The sequence below is a fragment of the Polypterus senegalus genome, chromosome 5 (assembly GCF_016835505.1).
Source record: "Polypterus senegalus isolate Bchr_013 chromosome 5, ASM1683550v1, whole genome shotgun sequence".
NCBI lineage: Eukaryota > Metazoa > Chordata > Cladistia > Polypteriformes > Polypteridae > Polypterus > Polypterus senegalus.
In genome coordinates, this window is record NC_053158.1 from 35332331 (window position 1) to 35350663 (window position 18333).

General features: G+C 36.3%; 1 protein-coding gene across 1 annotated transcript in view; it reads right to left on the reverse strand.

Annotated features, from left to right (window-relative positions):
* Window positions 1-18333, reverse strand: part of prkdc (protein kinase, DNA-activated, catalytic subunit) — a 263584-nt gene that overhangs the window by 160440 nt on the left and 84811 nt on the right. The window contains exons 35-42 of the mRNA XM_039754497.1: window positions 13962-14120; window positions 13659-13862; window positions 10820-11005; window positions 5646-5750; window positions 5265-5432; window positions 2867-2994; window positions 2255-2462; window positions 1749-1927 (exon numbers count right to left, since the gene is read on the reverse strand). Of these exons, the coding sequence (XP_039610431.1) occupies window positions 1749-1927; window positions 2255-2462; window positions 2867-2994; window positions 5265-5432; window positions 5646-5750; window positions 10820-11005; window positions 13659-13862; window positions 13962-14120 (1337 nt within the window). The remainder of the gene's footprint in view (window positions 1-1748; window positions 1928-2254; window positions 2463-2866; window positions 2995-5264; window positions 5433-5645; window positions 5751-10819; window positions 11006-13658; window positions 13863-13961; window positions 14121-18333) is intronic.

Below are 18333 nucleotides of genomic sequence, written 5' to 3' on the forward strand. Positions count from 1 at the left end.
CCGGGAGGGGCTCAGAGTAGAGCCGCTGCTCCTCCGCATCGAGAGGAGTCAGATGAGGTGGCTCGGCATCTGATCAGGATGCCTCCTGGACGCCTCCCTGGTGAGGTGTTCCGGCACGCCCAACCGGGAGGAGGCCCGGGAAGACCCAGGACACGCTGGAGGGACTATGTCTCCGGCTGGCCTGGGAACGCCTTTGGGATTCTCCCGAAGAGCTGGAAGAAGTGGCCGGGAGAGGGAAGTCTGGGCCTCTCTGCTTAAGCTGCTGCCCCCGCGACCCGACCTCGGATAAGCGGAAGAGGATGGATGGATGGATGGATGGATGGATGGATGGATGGATGTTCTCTACATATTTGGTAGAATATTCCTAAACTGTATTAAAGTTAACTTTTTCCCTGCATTTTGTTAGCATTTAAGGTTACAATCATATTAAATTAGAAAATTAATAAGGCTTAACATCTAAATTGTCTAGACAAGTAATATTAACACAATATTACTCAAACAATCCTTATAATTAGGTCAGATCAATTTAGTAGTTTCATGGATGCTGTTTAATCAGACCCAAAAGATTTAGCAGCAACTTTGTACTTTTGCTCTTTACCACCTTTTGACATTTCAGTGGGTTGGTTTTGATCTTATTTTGTTAAAGATATTGTAACTAGGTTATAGCACATGATGCTATAAATAGACAACAAACACTGGTCAGTTGTGTTTTAAAAACCTTTAAAATGCAGAGTGCATCAGTTTCCATAACTATATGCTAATAATTTCTCATACAATTAAAGATATTACAGCCAAATGAAAAATTAAATGATTATTTAATTTGACTATCTGGGGAAATTAAAAAAAAAAATTGTTGTTAAATGTTTAGCAGATGTGATTACCAAGATCCACAAGAAAAATAATACATTTGCCAAATGATGCATGATGCAATACACAGTGTGTACAGGAGATAGCTAGTAAACAACAAAAAAGTAAAGCTTTAAAATTTCCAATTTCAGTTCATAAATTGCTCAACAACCTTTATGCATCAAAATCTATCAAATAATTTTAAATTCACATTAACAAAAGAACAACTGTTGCATGTGTAAGTGACCGACCAGAAAATGTTTCTTTTTAACCCTATTGCACTCATTCATTAAGCACTATTTTCTCCTCTCATTTCCAACACTACAGTATATTCTCTGGCTAATTTCCCCAAAACCAATGAATCTTTCTTATTCCTGTACGGCACATTTAAAAAAAAATATCACAATCCTGGAGGAAGTTTGTAAATCCTAAAAACAAAGAAAACTCATATTTATTGCCAATTTTTGTACTAACATTTCTCCTATTCATTCTCGTTTTTAAGATAGCAGAAGAATTAAATACCGGGACAATAATAAAAACTTGACTGTTTTGATAATTTTATTTCTTTATTGTTCCTGCCTTGCGCCCTGTGTTGGCTGGGATTGGTTCCAGCAGACCCCCGTGACCCTGTGTTAGGATATAGCGGGTTGGATAATGGATGGATGGATGGATGGATAGTTCTCACACACAGGAAATGTATCAATGCAGGCTGAAAAATATTAAGCGAAATAACAACTCTTTAATTACCTCATCAAACACAGAACTGAGAACGCTTCCTAGAATCCATTATCATGTACATATGCCTCATAGATATTAAACCACTTTAGCCCATGTGGCCCTCTGTGGTTTTGTTAAAACAGATCCTCATGACCTAAGAACATTTTAAACTGAAAACTACTTACTTGAGTAAGGTTTTTGAAAGCTCATTGCCCTCCGATTTGTTGTGACCACAGTAAGCTTGATTGACCTTTGATTCTTTGGAGTAAACCTCCTCCTTAGGCAAACGTGAATAAACAACTTCCATAATTTTGTAGCAACCATTTTTCTTAGCAAGTTGGGTATCAAATGCAGATTCGTTTGACTGCAAAACAAATTTTGAAGATTAAGATCAAATGCGATCTAGAAACGTATAAAGCCTTGCTTAACAAATATTGATTAAATTAAACAGATGACAAAGAAGGGTCATGCATGACAGCTTATTGTAAGAAATCATAACCTAATTCAGTCTGGAACTGAGTCATGAAAAAAACAAAAATCAGTAAAAATGCATACATTTGTATTATACTTTGCTCATACAAAGAGTATTGAGATTCTAGAGTAGGAAGAGCATTTTATACTTTTATCAGTTTATTAAGGGACAAGTTTTTTAAAAAAAAAAAAAAAAAGCTGTCCATGTTATCTAGCTTACCTTTAAGAACCTAGCTTGTAAGATGGTCATGATATAAGCTACTGTTTTACAGAGGAACTCCGTAAGTGCTTCCAGGCTACAGTTAAAAAGAATAGTCAGGAGGCAACGGTCAACAACTGCTTGTCGAGTTGTGCTGGCACATGGATCCTCTGTTTGGAACATTTGAAAAACAGTGTCTAGTAGAGAGACTTGTTTACTGCAGGCACCCCTAAAACAAAAGGAGTATTTCACTTCCACTGAAGAATTCAAAATTCTAATTCTTAAAAGTCAAATGAATTTAGAAAACATTTTTTTAACATGATTCCAAAATTATACCCAAAATAATTGTTACCACATATTTTGTAAGTCCCATAAATATATAGTGTTACTTTGAAATTATCTTATTTCCACAGTATATTAAAGTTAAAAAACGTGCATTAAAGTATGTAATATTTAAATATGAATTTCTCCTTCATAAATAACAAAAAGAACAAAAAAATGATACATGCACTGTATGCAGTCACAGTATGACATCTCATGCAATTCATAAACCAACAGAATAAACAGATGTTAAATCTTTCTGACATAACATATCTAAAAAGACATTTATTTGTAAATGGGTATTTTCCTCACCTTTTGGCAATGTTTCTAAAGCATGTTTGAAATAGCTCTTCCATGATATGCCTGTTGTCCCGACAAAGGATTTCAGTCATTAATTTTAATAACATTGGGCTCTGGGACATTTCCAAAGCATCCAAAAGCTGTAAGGAAGTAAAATCAGTTTTTTGGTGTTGCTACAGTGGGCTTATAAAGTTCCTCTCAGGTATAAAGGGCTTCTAAAAAGTTTATGGCATAAAATATTAAAATAAACTTGCAAAAAATTTATCTAAACCACACCTCAATTCATAATAAATATATTCCAATTATTTAAAAAGAGTTATTAATGCGACCTGGGTTCGCTTCCCGGGTCCTCCCTGCGTGGAGTTTGCATGTTCTCCCCGTGTCTGCGTGGGTTTCCTCCGGCGCCCGTTTCCTCCCACAATCCAAAGACATGCAGGTTAGGTGGATTGGCGATTCTAAATTGGCCCTAGTGTGTGCTTGGTGTGTGGGTGTGTTTGTGTGTGTCCTGCGGTGGGTTGGCACCCTGCCCAGGATTGGTTCCTGCCTTGTGCCCTGTGTTGGCTGGGATTGGCTCCAGCAGACCCCCATGACCCTGTATTCGGATTCAGCGGGTTAGAAAATGGATGGATGGAGTTATTAATGCAAAAAAGGAAGATGGCCTCTTATAGCCATCAATCAATCCCTGACATCTACAGTATCCTGAAGGATTTATCCCCCATTCTACTGAGAGTACTCAGCCAGCAGGTTGAGGATTTCAGGTCCTGCCAGAAATAAATCTAGGTAAAGGACTTTGAACTGGCCAATCCAAAAACACAAATGTTATTTTTCCTGAGTCATTCTTTGTTAGATTTGTTTGAATTCTTTGGGCCACTGCTATGTTGGAAAGCTCCCACTTTCAGTCCAGCTTTAGCTTCTTCATTAATGACATGACATTCTGTTCAAGAATCCTTTAAGTATACGGCAGAATTTGTGATTCTTTTAAAGATGTGAAATGTTCCTGCGTCAAAAAAGGAAAAGCAGCCCCAAAAATTGATAATCCTACCACCATGCTTTACTATTGGAATAAGGTTCTGTTTGTGGTAAGCAGTGTTGGGCTTTCTCAAAAAATAGCAGTTTTAATTGTGACCAAAAGGTCAAAAATGCAATTTTCTACATGTAAGGGTTTGGGTCAGCTTTTGCCCGATTTATTATTTTTCGTGTGGATCTTGGCATTATTTTGCTGAGGTGACCTCTTCTAGATCACATTGCTGTCCTATTAAATGTTGTCCTCTTACAAAATATTTGTCTCACAATAAAATGATAGAGATCATATCATTATGAGATGATTTTTAGCTTTCAACAGACTGATAAGCTTTCACTATCCTCTTCCTAAACAGAGATCTTCTTTCCCTTTGGCATGGTGTGTTTGCATTCACCTGGTTTAGCAAAACCAAACTGACCAGGCTTCTTATTTCTATTCATCAGAGTCCAATCCAAAAAAATTTCTATGGCATCTTCTTTGATTGGTTCCAAATGATTTACCTATCCGATTCTCCCAACCTACTTCGTTTAGCCAATGTATTGAAGTTCACTTACATTTGCACCTGCACCTAAGCTGTAGGATAAGGGTTTGTTTGCGATATGAAAAATGTGTCAATTACTATACTATTACAAATACAGTAAATCAAAAGAGTGATTATTATTTTTAACTACCTTGCAGTATTGGCAAGGTAACAGCATGCATACTGTATGTTTCACTTGATAAAGTAAAACTGTGTTTTGTAATTTCATTTCATTAGTTACATAATAGCAATATCAATCATCTCTAAATGTAGTTTAAAAAAATAATTTTTAAGAAAAACTTAAATGAATACTGATGCATCAGTCCTAAGAGAAAGCAAGAACATATCAACTAATCAAGTACAAACTTAGTATATCTGAGTCAAAAATCCAATAATTCTTTTTTTTTCCCCCCCAAAGAGAAGAACCCTAAACACAAAACGATTAAAAGTAACAACAGTATGTCAGAAGAAACTGCTGCCATTAGAAGAAGGCAATGTGAACATGGAAAGAAATTTTTAATTAAAAAAAAACCAAAAAAAAAAACACAAAACTAGTTCTGGGTGCTGCAAAAAACTTATCTTTCAGATTTTCATGACATCAGGGAGACTATTTAATGCTTCTTAGTCTTTACAAATGAAGAAAAAGAGTGTACTTGAAGGCTGCAATCATAAATTTAAGTAGCATTTCATAAACTACTAAATTAACTATGCATGTAATCCAACTGAGTATATTTCATTTATTGATTTATTATCACTCTAACTCTTCACTGTGGTAATAAATGAAATTCCATTAATATGTCATTATTTAATAGAAAATAAATGAACTTTTAGAAGTTAAAAAATACAAAAAGTCACAAAGGATATTTCACCTTTTTAATGCTATCCACATAGTTGTTATAGCGTAGTGTTCCTGTAGGAAACTCATCTGACTGCATGGGAAAGTGACAAGCAACCAGCTTCTCCAGGGCAGTCTGGAGATCAAGGAGGATGCTTTCTGGGAGGTTGGTGAAGAATGGCAGGATAATCAGTGCCTGGCTCTAAAAGACAAAAATGTTCCAGTATGGTTGTCTCAGCATGGAAGCCTGGGTAATATAAAATAATCTGAAATAAAGCTTGCAATGATGATTGTCACTCGTTACTGTAAAGAACTGACTTCTATGATAGTTTAAAAATATTTTTAAATCCTATGGTAAATGCTTAAGCATGGTCTTATTTGTCAGTGCAAGAAAGAACAAAGTAAAGAAACCTACCTTTAAATTTAAGGGCAATGCTGTGTCAGTAATTAAAGAAGTGTATGTATTAAATACAGCTCCAAATGCATTGTGACTTGTCTTAAATGAAACTGAAGAATCTATCTAGAATAGAATTAAAAGTGTTACTACAGAAAATTTGCAGGAAATGTAAACCTCATTTGTGACATCAACTTGGAAATTAAGACAATGTAAAACTGAAAATGCAATAAATTCACATTTCCTTTAAATACATTAGTACTACACATACTTGCAAATTACACCACAAACGTACAAAAAACTTGATAATGAGCAAAAGAAAACAAATATAAGCAAAGGAATAGATTTTTAAAATGTATCTTAATTTATTTCACATATGAAGAGTGTAAACTTAATCCCATTACAAATCTAAAGTAGGGCAATGATGGTATGAGCTTTTTTGATGATGTGAACTAGTATTTATGAAAGGCAACAAAAAATATTCCATAAGGGACGAAAGGGTTAAAACCTCAAATTTAAACATCATGCTGTATTATAACAAACAATAGTTACAGTGTCAAAAATGAAAATGTGAATGATTAATATGATTTGGAATCTTTAAACTTTACATATATAAAAATCATATAAAAAAAACTTGCTACTTTAAAAACTTCAGTATAACCGGAATTGATTCCTTTCTTTTAATATTTCAATGTGGGTTACTATAAAGCAGTTCTATAAATTCTCTGTTGTTTTGATATGAAATACCAGTTTTTCATGTGTTTCTTAGTTATTAAGTTGGCTCAGTTTTTCCTAACATTCACAGAAAATTAGACAGAAAGGACTTAAAGAAGTACTATTCGATTGCTTGATGTGATGGTGTGTCTGGACTAAACAGTACAAGAGAGCCACCCGGATGTCAATGGGGTAACAACAAACTTCCACACAAAAAAACAATCATAATGGCGGCAACAGGGCACCTCTTAGCTATTAGGTGGTAAACTGAAGAGAGAGATGGCCATTTAGAAACCAGGAATGATTTTGGTGCCAGAATGACTAGGCCGTGGAGGGCAATTTAGCTAGGATATCGGGATACACTCTGCTCTTTGCAAAGGAGACAGAGAGTTAGGACCTCAGTTTTACGTCTCATCTGAGGAACAGTGCCATGTTTACAGTACAGTGTTCCCCTCACTGCACTGGGGCATTGGGATCCATATTTAGACCACAAGATAAGTCCCCCATACTGGCCTAAACAACACCTCTTCCAGTAACAACTCAAGCAATTCCCAGATGGTCTCCCATCTAAATACAGGCCAGGCCTGAACATGCTTAGCTTCAGGTAGATAACCTCTTCTGAAGTAAGTGCATGTGGTATGACTGCTGTGTAAATGTATAAATGTTAACTAAGTATAAATGTTTCTTTTTTATCACAATTTAAAATAAAACAACCAAATATTCTTTATTTTGCCCACATGCAAAATAGTGTTCAATGTGGCTGTTCTTTCTTCACATAAACAAAATAATAATTTTGAAAATGTTACTGTAAATCCAAGTGTGACAAAATCAAGCAAAGTGACTGAATATGGAGAAGCAAATATGGTGGAAAATACAGTGGGTTTAGACATTATTCAGTCCTCCTAGACTACACTACAATTTGCTGTCTTACAACTGAAAATGTATGACATATTTTGACATAATTTTATTATAAAACAAAAATTATTTAAAATACAGTACATTAACTTTAAAATCCATCTCTCCTTCAGCATTTACCATTAATGAAAAGCACAGCATCATCCAGTAGTACTTGAAAAGTCTGTTAATGAGAATCAATCTGAGAGCACAGTACCATTTAAGCAGAATTCACCAGTCTTTAAAAGTTTAAACCACATGACTGAAGTCATTTCGATGGACACTATATACCAAGCAGTAGAAAGACAAAAGACCTTGCTAAAGGCAGCACACATTAGGTAAGGAATATAAATATAGTATTAAATCAAATATTCAGAATCTTAAAGAAAAGTTTGCACTTCAAAATTTAGCAGCCAAACAAGATGAAAATTAGTCAGAGAAGTAGACCAGTGGCCAAAAACAACTCTTAAGGATATGCTGCGCGTCACAAATAATATGAGAGGAACAGTGAGACATTTCACAATTCCACCAGTCTGAGTATTATAGAAGAGTGGTGAGGAAGAAGCCATATTTGAAAGTTCTGTTGTTTTTTTAAAAAAATGGCCTTAGCAGCAAGGCCCTGTGTGTGATGAAAAAACAGCATACAGCAGCATGTACGAATCACTATCCCCATACTAAAGTATGGTATGGGCAGTATACAGTTGTGGATATAATGTGAATCAGCAGGATTAGTAAGGCTGCGGAAAACAGAGAATGAAATGTACAGTAGACCCCCAAAATTCATGGGGGCACCCGTGAATTGTGAAAAACTGCAAATTATGGATGCGGTTAAAAAAAATGCCTATTTTTATAATTTAAACCCTAAATATGCCCCCAAAACACTTTAATTTCATATCAACATCAGCTTAATACATTACCTAAAAAAAAGAATGCAAAGGTAAACCTGTATGTTGTACAGTACTGTACTGATGTCATCCGCAGTGCTAGAATGTAAAATACCGATGTTACCGCTATATGTACTGTAATTCATGCAAGCGCATTTTCATTGCCAGCAGCCTTAGAAGGTGCAGGGCATTTCAGCGGCATCTTGGGGCTTTATCCCTTAAAGTGCCACATACTTGGGGGTTAATGCATCCCTGGACAGCAAAAACTTTTTTGCTGCACTTTTTAAGTAAATGTCACAATTCACAAAGAAAAAGTGAAATTTTAATGGAACATATTTTATTTCATGCAAAGAGCATCACAATTGCAACAATGATCATTTTACACACTGCTAATGAACTGTAAAAACTATTTTAAAAATTACTGAAACAATGTGTACAAGGTGCAACTGACGGCATTGATGAAATTCAGTAAATCACCGAGCCAAATGCGCTTGAACTTGCTGCATGCAAGCACACAGAGGTAAACGCTGATACTTGCAGGCTAGTCTAGTGCAGCGGCTGAATCTCAGAGACAGTGAAGCTGTAGTGCTGCAGGGGCCGGCAGTGGTCATGAGCTGCCTGCTCAACAAATGTACAGCACTGACTGATCAGTTCCGGCGTGCTGGTAAATTGCAATGGGAACCGACTATAGCCGGTTGCAGCGTTCAATGAATATACTCGGCTCCTACATGCAGACAAATGGCACTGGGAAACGACTATAGTCGGTTGCAGTAGTATAAGGATTAAGAAGAACAAAACGGAAAACACAAGAACACTCAGCTGGAGGTGCATCACAGGGCAGCAGTCAATCAGCAGCAAGGAGAAATGAATAAAGCTGTAGTGGTCTGGTGCAGCTAAGATTCACACCGTTGAGAAGATGGTGATTTATTTATTTTTATGGTGAAAATTCCAGGGACACACCCAGCCTTGACTCGACCCGCACGCACTCACAAACAGAGACAAAAACAAAGCAAACCGGTAATCAAACAGCAATTACAGAATGTAATGAAAACAACGATACCACCCGTTTGCCTTACAGCAATTATACATTAAATACAACAAAGCACACAGAGTAAAGTTCCATTAGTTCCTGAAATGTTGAAGACAGGTGGACGGGTTCAGGAGCGCTCCTTTCTTCGCAGGATGGCAATGAATCCACTTACAGTCCTCATGTACACAGGCAGACAGCAGACAATCCAGACCCCAACCACGAAACAATCCAGGACAAAACGAATAAGTGCAGGTAACCCAACAGAAGGCAGACAGAGAGACAAGAACTTGAAACACAAATTACAAAAACTTATTTTCTTGTTTTGGTCACCGGCCCCCTTTTTAAAAGCCGCGCGGACATCCTTTGATCCCAACAGCCCCTGTACCTTGAGCAGAAGACCAATCAGAGCAACTGCAGGGACCACTGGGAGTTACAGTTTCAAATTCTAGTAGAGTACAACACTCTCGGATTGGCTACTTTCACCATCACAAGCCAAGTTTTCCTCTACGGTTACTTCCTGTTCTCTCTACAGTGCAGTATTGCCAAGAAAAAAGCCATAAAAATTGCGGAGGATATTTACAGTTTCCGCTTACAATTATTAGTTAGGTTCTAAGGAAAAATTCACGAACGACTGAGGCCGCGAACCCTGAACCGCGTCTTCGCGGGGGTCTACTGTATTGAGAAAAACAGACAGATAATGGAACAAGATTTTACATTGTTTACAAAACATGTGAAACAGGGACAGTTATTTATATTTCAACAAGACCAAAACGGCAAAATAAAAGACAAAGCAACACCTAAATGGATTAAAAAGGAAAAAGTAAAACTCCTTCCAGTCAAATTCCAGAACTAAGTCCCATACAAAACCTATAGTAGGAACTCAAGACCACTGTATGCCAGTGCTTCCCAAATAGCCTACAATGTCTAAACTCTTATTATAGGGTGTAAGCCAATATAAGGCCCAAGAGAATGTGAAAAATCTGTTACAACATACCACATAAAACAGGCAGCTATTAAATATCTAAAAACAAAGTGCTGAATGCTTTCCAAAGTGGAACATTTAAGTTTCGCATTTTTATTCATTTTTTTTTTACTTTCCCTATAAGAGTGAGTACAGCCCCATAAAATGAAAAGTATGCCTTTATTAACTGTACAAAAAAAAAAACCCAACAATTTAAATGTGTATGGTAGCTGTTGGATTGAATACTTTCTATACCCACTGGACCATTATGTATTGATATAGTTTATGTGGTAGCTAAAAAGGAAAGCATGAAGACAAATTAATGTTTAGAAGCAAGATAACATCAAGTTATTATATATAAAGAAATAGAAGAAGCTAGGAAAAATGAAGTGGCATATGAAAAACAGCAAATAGTATAGGTTTAATAAGCAAATGTTTGGAATGGTAAATATTAAATGCATCTCTCTCTGTCAACTAACATCACAAAATATGAAAAGAGGAACTGGAGGGAAAAAAGCAGAAGTCGTGAAGGAGGATGAAGACAAATAAAAAATGTAGAACATTTGTTGCGGATGTATGAAAAAGCCCACACAGTCAAAATGGTATTTTGAGTTGCTACTATTTGCAGAAACCAAATCTATATGAAGATCTTGTGGAAAAAAAAAGAAAAGAAATAAGCCTAAATATTGAAATTAAATAATAATACAAGTACCTGTAAGACTTTAGAGAGTAAAATTAGAACAGACATCTTGTTTTCTGAGGCTGTACTGCTTGCCCACCAAGGCTTAAAGTTATCCCAATTAGTTAGCACTTCTTGTACAAGCCGCAGTCCCTCTGTTTTTCTCACTGAGCGGTCCCTAAAGCTCTGGTCCAGCATCCCATTCAGAACCATGCTAACCTAAGGGGACAAAAACTAGGGTGAGGACTGTCAAACTTGCTCAACATAATTACATGCACAGATTACTTAATATATCTTAATTTTGGAGGTATCGTTGCACCTGAATTTTGTTTTGGTGTGCCAGTTTTTTTTTGGATACAATCAAGATGAATGTATACAACAAATTTATACAATATAGTCAAACTGGAAAAAAGAAGAAAAGAAAAACAAATATCAGAAAATTATAAAAACAAAATAGAATTCAACCTCCACCCAACAGCATGGGCAAAAACATAAGGAAAATGTCTTTTTCCCCTGATAACTGGTGTGCCAATTTTGGGGGATTGTGTTTTAAGTTTCAATATGAATCCATAAAAAATGTTAGTTTTCTGAACTAATACTGTCTATACTTTCAAAAATTCCTTGCTAATAAAAGTGAAGTAGCAATTGCATAAAAGTTTTGAGATTTAAACTTCACCAGAACTTTCTAGATGGCATGCCAGTTACAAGAGCAGTCACTTTCAAAAAGGACTTCTTTATATAATTAATTTTTTAAAAATCAGCATTATTCAAATTTTCGACTGTGAATAGCTTTGTTTATTTATTTATACACATACATACATACATATATTTATTTATAATTAATCACATATCCTATGAATTCTTTTGATGCACAAGTTCATTTATAAAATGACGTTTGAGCCAGAAACAAACATTCTGAAGTTTATCTCAGCATATCAAATACATTTTTGGATTATTACATATATATAGAGCTTTATCTGTGATTCTGTACTTGCATAATAAATAAACAACAGAATCTGTATTTTTCTCACCAAACCAATATGACAAATTTCATCAAGAATTGATGGTTATAGGACTTTTACTGCATATACCCCAATAAGGAGATAAATTACAAGGAAAGGCTAAGAGTATAAACTGGGTAAACCAATAACAGGTGATTGTCTCTCTTTCATTGTATAATATTCACTAATTTTCTGCTTCAAGATTCTGTCTGTAACAAAACAGTTTTAAATGTTGTACTGTGAAACAATCCATCACTTTTAGTCATTTAAATGGAAATATCAGCCGCTCATATTAAAACATGTTTGACTGGAGGTATAGCATTCATTCATTTTCCAACCCGCTGAATCTGAACACAGGGTCACGGGGGTCTGCTGGAGCCAATCTCAGCCAACACAGGGCACAAGGTAGGAACCAATCCTGGGCAGGGTGCCGGAAACCGGAGCGCCCGGAGGAAACCCACACAGACACGGGGAGAACATGCAAACTCCACGCAGGGAGGACCCGGGAAGCAAACTCAGGTCTCCTAACTGCGAGGCAGCAGCGATACCACTGCGCCACCGTGCCGCCCTGGAGGTATAGCATCCTATTTCAAATTATTTTAAAGAAACATTTTCCAAAGAGATAAATGACAATTAAATATAACACTAAAGCATGTAAATCCAGTTACTGTGATACATAATATGTACAGTGCAGGTTTTCTTATAGGTATCAAATCTTGATTCACTTTGTTATTTCGTTAGTTATTAACTCTCTTTTAAATGTGCCTCCATTCTGCGTGTTTATATGGCAGGGCCACCCTTACATCACCACTCTATTATGCTCCCTCTGCCTTTATCAGGAGGCTAGAGTAAGAGTTCAGGCTAATAGTTCATTTTGATTGCAAGGGAGACTTTTGGGTTTTCTAAGTATTGCTATTTTTCTTGCTGGATTTGTTAGATTTGTTATCTTTTTCTGTTTCTGTGTTATTATTAATAAATATATCATTATTATTATGAATCACATACTGGAACTTGTTTGCTATGGATGGCTTTTTAGGCAAATCATTTTGCCTTTTTGCACTATTGAGCACTTCTGTTTTATTTTCTATTTTTGTTAATAAATATTTACCCTTTTGTAAACAAGCCAGTGGTTTACCGTCATCTCCTTGTCTTTGGGGCTTTGCTGTATCTTAAATTGTTAAGTCAGTTTTCCCCACTTTGGGCCTAGTCAAATTGAAGGTAATTTTCAGAGGCACGCTGGTCTGAACGGAGTCTCTTCTGGGCTGGCCAGTTAAGGTCTGACAGTTATTTCTGGAGGCGTCACCACCCATTTTGCCAAGTTTCTGACTCCATTATACAAGTGTACACTACAAAACACATTCTTTGTTTTTCACCCCTAGGTCTTTAGAAAAAACTCCCACATGTTATGTAGTTATTTTTCTAGTTAAATTACTTATAAAATGTTAATTCAACAATGAATCATTGTGGAAATACATCTGTTGGGAAACTTCTAAGCTACAGTTGTGAGAAATGAAGGTACTATACTTGTACATTCTAAGTGTTACTGCTAGATTTATAACTCTTGACTTAATTACTTTCTACAGTACCCCCATACCCTAAGTAGTGACATCATTAACAAAATACTAAACAAAGCAATTGTTCACTCCAGCAGTAATATTATACATCATAACACCTTACCTCATTGCAATATCCAGCTGTTGGAGTCACACATACATTTCTTTGCCAAGCTAACTTGTTTTAACATGGAGGTAAGTCGTGAACATTTCACTTTAATAAAAATATTATGCAATTGAAATTACATTTTCTGTTACAAAATAATGTTTGCTGTATAAAATTATGAGTGTAGTTATGAGAATGAATAAAACACTCACCATTTTCGGATTTTCTGATGCAGACTTCATCAGGATAGTCACACTAATGTCCTGATTCCTTAGCAGCTCATAGTTGATGGTGTCTTGAAACAGGTTATAAAAATATTCCCCATGAGAGAATGAAATGAAGTTTTTGTTAGCATGTCCAGAGAGTGGCACAGACAGTGTTACTGTGTTCAGCAACAAATCTACCAGTGGTTCAGTCTATTAATTATATAAACAAAAAATGAAGGTCAAAAAAACATTAGTGTACACATATATTGAGAAGCGAGTGAGTCAAGGAGTGGAGCTAAAGATACTTACCTGACCGCCAAGTGAAAATGCCAGCTGAAGTAGTCCATCTGCCAGCCTCCTACTACTTACATCAAGGGATGGAAGAGATTTTCTTTCCCCGCCTGGTGCTATACCTTTGTACACCACAGAAAGAAGCCTTGAACCTAATGGTGAACCAAACCTAGAAGCCTAAGATAAAGTTGAAAATCTCACTTTCCTCAGTTCCCATGATCAATAATCAACTTAGTATGTTTCAGCTCAAAGACAATAACACTTTACAATATAATTTGGCAAAAAAGCACAACAAATAAAAAGGGACATATTTAACCAAACTATGCATTAACCCAGGGACCCACTCACATTTTCTCACTATGTACACATTACTACATTTCCTAACCCCTAGGCTTTTTGTCTATTCACACCATCATGCAAAGAGCTCAGTTATTGTCAGTGACTCTGTTCTTATATTATTTTACATTTCCCAGCACAATACAGGTTGCACACTTAACCATAACAATCTTTTTCCACTCTGGCACCACATTACAGTGTCATAATTTATACTGTCCTCATGTTTTCATGGTGGTTTACTAATTATTTCTTATTTTATACTTTGTAAAATATCATTAAAATGACTGATATCAGAGACAGGATAATGACACTCATTTACCATTTTGTGTATTTTTTCTACTATTCCTGCATCCATCCACCTAACCATGTAAGGCCAGTGTTCATGAGTCTAACATTTCTTTAGAGTTAAATGTTTTCTTTATATGTGAAGTATTATGAAATTTACCATATTTTTTCTATTTACTAGATTTAATTGTACAGTGCTTCAGGTTTGAATTCAGGATAATTAAAATGAAGGGTTTAAAATACATCTTAACAATGTGTAATCAGTATTCAGCAACATCTGTTCAGCTGGTGTCTTGTTAGTCTTATTGTAAAGCACAACTTCCTTACAAACAAAAATGAAAATGTTTTAAAATTAATATAATTTAAGATGAGCTTTCTGAGGTTTTGGTTTATGGCTAAAAATAAGGCAAAATGTCTCAAAAAAGTGTGCATACATTTAGGAAGAAAGATATTTTGTTTTAAACTGTCTCCCCCTCATTTCCAAAAAATTGCAAAGTCAACCAAATAATTCAACTCAATTTACCCTAAAAGTAAAAAAGAAAAAGAAGAGATTAACAGGTAGAGAACACAAAGCACCTAAATTGGGAAAAAAAAAAAAATTCAAGTCTGGGCCCTACATAACAAGCTCACACATCTTTTTTTCTGGTATTCCGGTGCAATTACCTTTTCGACCACAAAGTACCAAAAAAAGCATTCTGCCATTTTATATTTAATCTCTACTTATTTTGCTCCTACAACCCTGGTCTTATCGTCTTGCCAGTAAGCCTCTGTCTATGCCTAAATGAATTGCTCACACAAATGATCTGTTAGGAGTTTCACAAATCTTCTCCTAGTATGTGACTTAAAAGAATTAATTGTCTGTCCCGAAGAGACCTTTCACTCTTATATGATGCAAAAATAATCCAGTCTCTGTAATCATTTTCTGGTTCAGGTCCAGTATATGTTTGGTTAATACAATACAAGGTTTGAATATTCTATTGACTCTTTGTGTTCCGAAAGCACTGAGCATAGACTTCTGTGTAACTATTAAAACCACTTGCCAGCTATCCATTCCAATATAGGTGCCACTCTTTTAGGTCAGGAACATGTGCTTCCCTTAGAGAATGAGTGGTAAAATGCTGACCTATATGGCACCTCCCCTTAAAAAGGCAATCTTACCCTATCTTACCTAACTAAGAGAGACTTCAGTTGACAAACCTTGTTCTGGACATACTGGCTGAACTCTATTACTTTCCCACTTTCTATCTCTCTCTGTCTGATTTTAAAGTCAGGTATTTCTGGGTCCTACTACATCATATAACCTCTAAGATTCTAGTGAGACCTACTTGGAATCCTCTAAGAACACCATGCAAGAGGGGGTCAACCAGCATACAGTCATGTGAAAAAGTAAGCACACCACATTAAATATTTTTTTCTTTTTTAACACATGTAAACTTAAGCAAGATTCAATCTTCATATAAACAATATCTATATATGAAGGCTGTGGTGGGTTGGCACCCTGCCCAAGATTGGTTCCTGCCTTGTGCCCTGTGTTGGCTGGGATTGGCTCCAGCAGAACCCCGTGACCCTGTGTTCGGATTCAGCGGGTTGGACAATGGATGGATGGATATATATGAAGGTGACATAACACACATCATGTCGTATTTACATTTTGAAGTCCATCACAATAAAAAAAAATAAATGCAAATTTTGCATTAGGAAAGAGTAAGTATACCTCTACATTTATCTCTACTTCAAATACCTAAAACTAGAATAAGATGCACCAGATCTGGTGCAAAAGATTAGAACATAATTAGAGAAGATCTTGAACTTTGCTTTGGTCTGTGTTGTTGAAATGCATATTTTCACCATGCCTTATCAAAAGAGAACTCTGAAGCCTCCACAAAAAAGGCTCCTATGAGTCTGGGAAGTGATTTAAAACAGATCTCCAAATAATTGGAAATCAACAACTCACTGTCGGGAAGATCATCTACAAGTGGAAAAAACTGCAAACAACTTGAACAGGTTGTCAAAGCAAGTTCAGCCTAAGAGCAGAACAGAAAATGCTAAAAGAAGTCTCAAAGAAAACCAGAATTTCATTACAGGACCTACAGGAAGTTCTTGCCACTGCTGATGCCAACCATTAGAAGAAGCACCACAAGCTAAATCTACAAAAGAGGTGTGCCATTAGGAAACCTTTGCTGTGCAGGTCTAAAGTTTCTCATATCAAATGCAAAACATGAACAAATACACATAATGGAAATGCTCTACAGTAGTTTGTGGCTTTACTGCATCAGTACCTGGGTAGCTCACCATCATAGAATCCACTATGAATTCTTTTTTGTATTAGAAGATCCTTGAGGATAATGTAAACTCACCTCAAAGTGGACCTTTTAAAATGGCAATATCTCTAAACATACCAGTAAATCTACCAAGGAATGGTAGAAAATAAAAAAATGGAGGGATCTGGAATGGCCAATACCTGGATCTGAATCCCACTGAGATGATGTGGGCACATTTTAAACAGGTACGGCATGCCACTCAAAGACTCCACAGCTGGAACTATTTTGCATGGAAGAGCAGAAAAAACTTTCTCACAGTCATTGTCAAAGACTGGTAGACAGTTATAGGAAAGGCCTACTTGAGTCTGTTTCTGCCACAAGAGGCAACACCAATTATTAGAGCCAAGGGTGTACATATTTCTTCCACAGACATAAATGGTGTATTTGTTCATTTTTTGCTGAATAGATTATTGATAAGTCCAATTACATCACCTTTATCTTAAGATACTGTTTAAATGAAGATCAAATCTTGGTATGTCTACATATGAAAAAATTAAAAAGCATTTCATGGGGTGTACTTGCTTTTTCATATGCACAAAGGAACCTATGCTTTCATTAGTGTGGTTCTCTATTACTGGGAAGTTTACTGTGTGAAGCTGGTTGAAACCCCTGCTGTGGGTGGGGCTTGAAGGGCAGAACTATGTGTGAAGCCGAGAGGAGCAGCTGCTATGTGCAGGGCCTGGGCAACGGTGGCTTTAGGAAAGTTAAAGTAAAGAGCCCAACTGTGAGGGAAGCCAGTTGAAACTGCTGCTGTGTGTTGAGCTTAACAGCAACAGTGGCTGGAGCCAAGTTGACTGAAGACTTCACCTGATCTCCCAGGAGGGGCCTGAACTGTGAATGATGCTCTGGGTCAGAATCCCAAAGATGTCTCCAAGGGAACTGCAGGATCTTTAGTTTCACTGTGGCTTTTTTTCCCTTCTTCTTACAAAATCAGTGCATTTTGATAAAAAAAAAAAACACAACACTCTCTCACTGTAACAATCTGGTTTTAGGAGGTTCCCATGTTTTAAAAGGAAGAACTTTTAATGTATTGGCCTTTTCCATGGACATTTATACTTTGATTTTTGTTTTAATTTTAATCAACACTTTGAACTTCTTGCACCTTAAACCTTTTCTGTCTCCACACTTGCTGCTGGTCCATCTCAGTTTACAACTATTGATGTCTGAGTAGAGGGTGAGTGTGCCAGCTGTGGGCAACCCAGGCATCACACTCTCCACCACATACTGAAACCACTTGCTACTAGAGAACAGCCTCACAATATGAAGGAGATATCACCTAAAACTATATTAACTTCCCTAACATAAAAATGAAGAAACTGACAGGGACTACGGAGAGGAATTTATAAAAAATTGGTTCAATCCCACATACAAATATTTTAAAGTAATTGCAAAAATGAGTACTAGGATGTACCATTACATTATCTGCTTTCCATGATATTGATTATTAT